At 36.3% G+C, this 8,766-nt stretch overlaps 1 protein-coding gene across 1 annotated transcript; it reads left to right on the top strand.

Moving 5' to 3' along the window:
* The first annotated feature begins 671 nt into the window (after nucleotides 1-671).
* On the top strand, nucleotides 672-1,433 carry LOC107636495 (uncharacterized). Its single transcript, XM_088483339.1, has 3 exons — nucleotides 672-737; nucleotides 968-1,312; nucleotides 1,398-1,433. Exons 1-3 carry the CDS (start codon nucleotides 672-674, stop codon nucleotides 1,431-1,433), a joined length of 447 nt encoding a protein of 148 aa, XP_088339465.1.
* Nucleotides 1,434-8,766: the final 7,333 nt, after the last annotated feature.

The following is an 8,766-nucleotide window of genomic DNA, read 5'->3' on the forward strand; positions in this document are numbered from 1 at the left end:
TTGGAAGGGGATTAAAGATAAAGAAGCCATTTGGGAATATGTTCAAGTGAGAACTTTAGTCTTGTTTCTTTTAGAAAGTATTTGGAAATGTAAACATGTATTTTATTCTTACTAGCAAATAATAATTGTGTTTTATAGGCTAAATTCATTATTCCAACTGAAGGAAAGAGGATGGTCCTTGCTTGTATCAATGACAACTGGAGAAGGTATAAGACTACAATAAAGCAAACTCATTTTCTGCCATACAAATGTGTTAATGAGATGCTGAAAAATCGTCCTAAGAGCATACCTGAGAGTCATTTTCGCAAGTTAATTGCTTATTGGAGAACTGAGAAAGTTAAGGTAAGACATGTGAAACTTAGTGTAGTTGTTTATGCAATTATATTATATACACATATGAGTGAAGTTTGATGATTTGTTGATAATACTTGTCTCTTGTTATGTAGAAAATGTCTACGCAGAATAAGAAAAATAGGGCACAACAGAAATTTAGGCATCGAAAGGGACCAATAAATTTTGCAAGAATACGTGCAAGATTGGTACAATTTTTAATTCCTTGTTGAATTTGTTTGTGTATGTGTGGTGTGCCTTTTAACTCTATATAAATGCTATTTGAATTGGACTCATAGGCTGCTTCTAAGAAAAATAATGAACCACCTACTCAAGCAGAAATGTTTGTTGAGACTCGCCAAAGCACAAAGGGAAAATCATTGGATGAAGACACTCTGGATGTTATTGTAAGTATTAATTAGGAGTTAATTTGGTTAAAATAGGTTATGGATTTCTTGTGTCTTGGCAATTTATCCATCACTTGTGGTTATTTTTATGCTTGCGTTGAGTTAAAGAATCTTGACATTATTTTTAATCTCTTCTATTTGTTTCGATGTTGTCAAATGATATATGCCTTTAGTCCAATTGTGTATTTACTCTTATTTTATTACTATTATTTTTCTTCACATTAATATAGGCACATTTGCAAGCTGAGAATAAAAAGTCTAAAGAATCAGCAATTAGAGCTTTCCAATCCATATTTGGGAAAGAGAAGGCAGGGAGAGTGCGATGTCACGGAAGAGTAACCACACCAACTTTGTTGAAGAAAAATGAGGAAATTGCCACCCTTAAGCAGCAACATGCAACTGAGAAAGCAACATTAGAGAATAAGGTTGATGTGATGCAAAAAGAAGTAGATGAACTAAAATCGCTTGTTAAGATGATGCTGCAACAAAAAAGCTCAAGAGTGGACCTTGACATGTTAGCTGCTCAATTAGGAAGCACTTTAGGGAATCCGAACAATAATGATGCGCATGAAGAGGTATTATTTGTTGTTAAAGTTTCTATATGTTATCATATCTTAAAGATGTGTAGTTTTATATTTGATTTTTTTTTTATGTTTACAGGAAAACTATGTTGAAGGGGAAATCGAACTTGATTGAGGTCAACTTTTTAAAAGCAAATGTTATAGGGTAAAAGTCATGAACTTGTGGACATGATGACTATTTGCTACTTAGCTATTTCAACTCTCTCTTTTGTTATTATATTTTTTGCAAACTTAGATGATATTGTGGATCTTACAACAATTTTTATAAGTTAAATTTGATGGGAAATATTCAATTATTTTTCTTTAGTGACTTAATTCAAATAGTTTAGAATATTTATTGACACTAAACAATTAAAAAAAACTGAAATTAATTTAATTCACGAGAAAACTATTGTAAATAAAAAAATTACATATCACAAAAAAATCGTTGTCAATAGTTACAAAAGACAATGGTGTTAAAACCGTTGTCAAAGATGACTACATAATAAAACCGTTGCCAAAATACGACTCTAAAGGTAACGCTTTAAAACCGTTGTTTTAGATCACTATAAAATGGCAATGGTATTAAAACCGTTCCCGAAAACGACATCAACTGTAACGCTTTAAAACAGTTGTCATAGATGGCTATAAACTGGCAATGGTTCAAAAACCATTGCCGAAACCTGGCACCAATGGTAACGGTTTAAAACCGTTGGCTATGTAAATAATAAAACGACAACAGTTTAAAACCATTGCCTATCCAGTTACGGTTTTAAATCGTTGTCATGTTAATAGGAACGGTTCGAAACCGTTGCTTATTGAGTAACGGATCAAAACCGTTTAAAATTTTTCGTCAAAACCGTTGTCTTAGGCACTAACTGTGGCAACGGTTTTTCTGTTACCGTTGCCTTAGGTAAAAAACCGTTGCCTTTGAGCATTGGTAAGGCCGCATATACCACAGGTCAAAAACCGTTGCCAAAGCGTTGCCTAAAGTTTTGGGAACGGTTTTTCAATCTACAGCAACGGTTTTTGACCGTTGCGAAAAGCCTTGTTTGTTGTAATGAAATATCATGGGACTTTTGTGGGTTGTAATGGGGCCTTAGGTAAGGGTAGGATTAATATGGTTAAGTAGGCTATTAGATTGGATCTTTGATTAGCTCAAGCATCCCACATAATCCTATATATCATCCTATATACATAATAAAACAATCCTAGCTACCCACTTATCCCTTTCTCACATTCACTCATGCATGCTTCTTTTCAATTCAACCATATATGCATCTCTTATTTACATTCTTATTGTCATTTCTTTTCTTTTCTTTTTCTTTTTCTTTCTTTTTTTCCTTCTTTCTTTTTTTTTTCCTATACAAAGTATATACACCAAAATTTTTCTTTTATCAACAAAAAGAGATGCATATGTTTCAAGTAATGAATGCATGAGTATTTACCCAATTTCCGAAATATTCTCAATGAACACCCAAAGCACTAACTACCAATGTTTCCCACAAATTCCCCCACACTTGATTAACACACACACTCAAACCCTAGCTAATCAAAGATGCAATCAATGGACATAATGGTTTTTCACTTAGGACAAATGATGTGCTTAAAATGAGAACAAAGGGGAATTAAAGGGTCCAAGAGTGGTTTACAAAGATAGATGTAAGGGTTGGCCATATGGGTTAGTGAGCTATACAAAGATGCCCTCAATCATACTAAATGCAATCCAAAACAACAAATATAGGACATATAGACTGAAGCAAATCTAAGATCACAATCATAAAAGGAGTTTATCACACAAGAACAAAAAATTGTGGTTGAAAATATGCAACAACACAATTAAAGCTCAAATTTCACTTAGTATTTGTTCAAGCTCTTTTCTATGTTCCCTAAAAAGATACTTCAAGCAAGTTCAAAAACAAGTTTCAAATCTAATCAATGGAATGCCCTAAAGAGGGGTTTCTTGAAAATTCTTTGTTATTTTGCCAAAACTTATTTACTATATGTATGTATGTATGTATGTATGTATGTATGTTGTGATGGATGCAATTTGAAAATCTCTCCAAGTTCTATTCCTAATTTTCAACAAGCAAAAATTAACATGAACAATTAAGACAAAATTGACTAGGCATTATACTATTCACATCATCTAATCACAACTTCTATCTATAAAATATATACTAAGAAAAAGATGCAAAACGCAATAGATATAAACTATGAATAGTCTAAGACATATATACTAGAAGGAAATGCAATGCAATAATCAAAATCACTCCAAATATACACAAGAAACCTACTAAAAGAAGTAAAAATAAAGTGCAAGGTGTTTGGAAAAGAAAGTTTTCACCCCAAAATGGCGAATCCTCCACACACTTAAGCATTGCACGGTCCTCTGTGCACAAACAAAATCCGGGGAGAATGTCTCTCAAGAGCTCCACCTTCGGTTGGCGGATGCGGGGGCTTGGGTTGTGTGGATATTTCCGAGTCCATGTATGCTCGGCATCTCCCTCCTCAGTATCCTCCTCCTCCTCTCCCGACTCCTTGCCTTTATGTCTCATCCTCAAAAAGAAGAGCGAAGTATAGTTAGGACTCATAGGGCAAGTAGCACAAAAGGGTAAATGGGAAGAGTGAATAAGCATCTAATTGAGGAAGTTCGCATAGTAGTATAGAATACACACAACGGCTGGCTAACATGGCATCCACACAATGAAAAAGTAAGCATGAGTTCCTCAACTAAATGGCCTAAGAAGCAAGCAATAAATGAGCATCAATCAAACACAAGCAAACTTAGGCAATTGCAACAAGAGTGAATTGAATTAAGAATATTGGATGTTAAAATTGTGCAAGTGAAAGCTCAAGAGTGATATAAAATAGCACAATAAACAACACCCGATCCATTATTGAAAAGGAAACTACTTATTCATCACGAAACACAAGGAAAAAGTCACATGGTATAGGTACTTGTTACAAAAAGTGATACACTTGATAGCAATCAAGTTAAGTCACTCAACTAAATGCAAAGCATTAAAAAGAAACAAGTACCGTACATGTGATCCATATGATATGGAAATCAAGATGAACAAGTAATTTCAACTCAATTCACCAAAGTGAAAGTGCACAATTCAAGATGCCAAACAAGGATAAAGTTTAATGCATATGGTAGCAACAACATATGAATCAAACTCACAATTCATCTAGGCATTTAAACAAGGCTTTTAATACTCAGTGCACATATTTATCAAACTTGAAACCAAATTCAAGCAAGAAGCAACCCAATCAATGTTAAACAAACACTTGAAACTTATTTATTTGTCAAACAACTAAACTAAAGCTAATATAATTACCAAAATAAAAACGGGATGCAAAAAAATAAACAAGAACAAGTAGGAAATAGGGTGAAAGAGAAGAAGAAGAGAGGAGAGAAGAGAAGAAGATAAGAAAAGAGGCGTAGTGAGAAAACAGGGGCGTCCGCACAAGAGCGTAAGGGGCAGGGGTTCACGCGCACATGCTGTGCCAACGCTCCCACCAGAGTGATTGCAAGTTGGCGTGCGGACGCAAAAGCCTGTGCAGCTACAGAAGAAGCGCGAAAAAGGGTATGTGTTCGTACGCACGATTAGGTGCAGACGCACAGGTCGCAGAAAGCAGCTAAGCGTGCACACAAGGCGTGCTGGCACTGCAAACAGAGGGCAAAATGATACGTGTGCATGCGCACAGGTCCCAAAAAATAGAAGTTCTGTGTGGACGCACAGGTATGCGTGTACGCACAAATGCCCTATTTTGCAAAAATTTTTCTTCAAAATTCTAATGTACCAAGCCTTAGTTCAATCAAAACTCAACACTAAAACATACAAGAACCCATAAATTCATGATCCAAACCAAAATTAACATATCTACACTCAAAATTGACTAATCGTAAGCTAACCAAAATAAGCAAACATGCAATTAAGGTAAAATATGTACAAAAAGAGAAGAGTAGGAACAATGTTACCAAGCACTTTTATTTAAAGTCTTTAAGTTAGACAATTGGGAGAGCCCTTGCTATGGTGGCTTCTGCTTGATTTCCCAAGAAATTTTAGAATGTCCAATGTCCTCTGGGATCCTAATCCTAACCATCAACAAAGACAATAAAAAAGTAAGCTATTTACATAATCACATATTTACAATAGCCACTAACTTTTACACCATTGCAACTCCCCAGCAACGGCGCCAAATTCGATAAATGAGAATTTATGCCGGTTCGGAATCAATCAAAACTAGAATTAATTCGTTGGTAGCATAGTCCAAACCAACAATGAATTCTCAATATCAAATATTAAATCCAATACAAAATATAAACCGAGAGTATTTAGCTCCCGGGTCGTCTTCCCTAGGAGTTGCAATTAAGTGTACAATTATTGGCTATGAGAGAGAGCATGGGGAATTGTGAATGCAAGAGAGAGTAAGAGATGAAAACAGCAAGGAATTGAAAAGGAAGCAATTAAAGGACTCTTGGCAAAAAATGGGCAATCTAGGTTTCCTATCCTAGTTGTGGACCACAAACATGACAATTGGGTGTAATAAATCCAAATCAATCAATCCTCCTTAAGAAATAGTCAAAAGGTGTAATTGATCTCAATCTATAAGTCCTAGTCAACTCACTAATTACTTAGTGAAAGACTAGCGTCAATGGAAACCAAATCAATTAACCATTCTCACACAATGCGAAATGGACATTGATAAACCACTATTTTATGGTTTATCTTGTGCTCAATTGAGTGGTTTTTATCTACTCTTTACCCACTTATTCATACTAATTGCATGGTTTTACTTTCCCTCCCTTATTATGTGATGTATGTGAAAAACATGTTTCCTATGCTTTAAAATTAATTATTTTAATTACCTTTATTTCCATTCGATGCTGGGATTAGTATGTTGAGTAGTTTCAGATCTTCTAAGGTAGGAATGACTTAAAGGATGGAAAAGGAAACATACAAAATGGAAGGAAAGCACAAAACGGAGTTTCTAAAGAAACTGGCATCCACGCGATCGCATGGGCGACGCGGACGCAGGCCAAGCGCGAATCAACAGCGACGCGGCCGCATGACTGACGCGACCGCGCACCTTAAGCAAAACACATATGACGCGGCCGCATGACTGACGCGACCGCGTGACAAGAAAAGCTCCGAATGACGCGACCGCGTGACCCACGCGGACGCATGACAGAGGCCACGCACCAGAAATTGCAGAAAACACTCCCAGCGATTTCTGAAGCTCTTTTTGGCCCAAATCCAAGTCCAGAAGGCATAGACCAGAGGTTATAAAGTGTGGGAATACATCCATTCAAAGAGAGCTCGGCCAAATTAGTTACTTCTCATGATTTAGATTAGTTTTGAGAGAGGTTCTCTCCTCTCTCTCTTAGGATTTAGGATTTCTCTTAGTTTTAGGAGTGACTCTCAATCCCAGGTTTAATATTCCTTTTATATTTTTATTCTACTGCTTTTATTCGTATCTATACTTTATGTCGCCAAAGTGGCTCATGAACTCTTCATGTTAGAGTATAATTTATCTTATTAATGCTATTTGAGGTATTTCAGTTTATGATTGCTTTCTTTAATTTATGTTATTGTTGCTTTACATCTGAAGGCATTTTTATTCCAGCAGATTTACTTTTTCCTCTTTTGGTCTTGGTTAAGAAAGCAGTAACTCAGGAGTTATCTTATCTCAACATAATTGATAATTGTTATCTTTGCTAATTGAACTAAACTTCAATAATCCCAACCATTTCTTAGGAAATAAATAGGATTCGAAGATCAAACTAATTAGTCCCTTGACTTTCCTTTACTTTAGTAAAGGTTAACTAAGTGGAATTAAGATTCAACTTTCATTATTTTTGATAAGGATAACTAAATCTGGACTTCCAAATTCTCATACCTTGCCAAAAGTTTATTTTGCAGTTATTTATTTATTTTTAATTGCCATTTAAAGTATTTGTCATACTTATTCCTCACTCTCAACCCTGATTTACAACCCTTATAGCCAATAATAAGAACATACTTCCCTGCAGTTACTTGAGAAGACGACCCGAGGTTTGAATACTTCGGTTAACAATTTTAAAGGGGTTTGTTACTTGTGACAACCAAAACGTTTGTATGAAAGGACTTTTGAAGGTTTAGAAACTATACTTGCAACGAGGATTTATCCGCAAATTTCTAGACCACGCAAAAGTCCCTCTCATCAAAATGGCGCCATTGCCAGGGAACTGCTAACGTGTGCCTTATTATTGGTTATTCTAAATATTTTTCTTTTACTTCTTTATTTATTTCTATTTTCCCTTTTTAATTTTATTTGCTACTATGAACTCTCACCCTTCTCGCTTTGAGTTTGGTTCTAACTTTGTTGAAGGAAATAGAAGTTACAGCAGGAATATGCATCAAGGTCAGACCAATCAAGGATGGATGAAGCCAAGAGGATCTAATCAACCCTTTAGGCAACAACACCCTCCAAGATATCATGGACAACGACCATTCTACAATGCATACCCAGTTGATAGATATGATAGACAACCTTGTAACTACCAACAAGCCCCACCCCGTGCCTATAGACCATCCTCTCAACATAACCTCGAACCATCACACTCACAAGCTTCTCTTCACCATTCGCCACCATATGATCCCTATTTACCCCAGTTCTAACCCAATCACTCCCAAGCACCACCACTTCCCCATATTTCATGTCCAAATCCATCACCCCGAGAATCAGAGGTTCGCCTTAAGGAAACAGTAAATAAACATCAAACAACTATTCGACAACTGGAGCAAACAGTAATTCAATTAACTTCTAGATGTTCGAACATTCAAGGACCAACCACAACCCCATGTGGACAATCTAACGAAGAGCGTAGCATGAAGGAAATACTAGAAACTCCAGTGGACAAGACAGAGAATGAATTCGTACTAGAACAAGTAGAAGAAGCTGTCATTACGCAAGAAGAAGAGTTGGTTGAAGATCCAGGAGACGCTGAACCTCCATGGGAATTCAGAGCTGAAGAGAACTCCGTCAAGGACGTTACAGTTAATGCTAAGGAGGACAGTGCACAATCCCCAAGGCAAGTCGTTTATGAAGAACTAGACGGAATAACCCAGGACACAAATTCCCTTGATGATGATAGTCACAAGTCAAGTTCTCTTAGTGATGAACTTGCATCCGCAAGTGAATTTTCTGAGATCGAAGAATCTTCCCCAAATGAATACGAAGATGATGCAGAGGTAGATTTCTCTCAACCTCTAATCTATGACTCGAGTGATAAGGAAGACACAGAAGACTTTGCCCAGGACATAGATGCATTTGAAGAATCTTGCAAAGAGGTGGAGGAATTCACAGAAGATCACAAGGGAGTAGAACTTACAGAACCATCGGAAGCACCTTCCCCAAGGCCATTACCACCCAATACAAGCTTCAAGTGGGTACAATCCTTAACTTTTAACTTTACT

Source organism: Arachis ipaensis, chromosome B4, assembly GCF_059453495.1.
Source record: "Arachis ipaensis isolate K30076 ecotype BB chromosome B4, ASM5945349v1, whole genome shotgun sequence".
In the NCBI taxonomy this organism is placed as follows: domain Eukaryota; kingdom Viridiplantae; phylum Streptophyta; class Magnoliopsida; order Fabales; family Fabaceae; genus Arachis; species Arachis ipaensis.

Bases quoted from the DNA above. Each gene is read 5' to 3' on its own strand.
- LOC107636495 (XM_088483339.1), top strand. From the start codon at position 672: ATGTTTGTTGAGACTCGCCAAAGCACAAAGGGAAAATCATTGGATGAA. The intron at 738-967 runs GTAAGTATTAAT...ACATTAATATAG, and splicing joins AAGACACTCTGGATGTTATT to GCACATTTGCAAGCTGAGAA. The intron at 1,313-1,397 runs GTATTATTTGTT...TTATGTTTACAG, and splicing joins ATAATGATGCGCATGAAGAG to GAAAACTATGTTGAAGGGGA.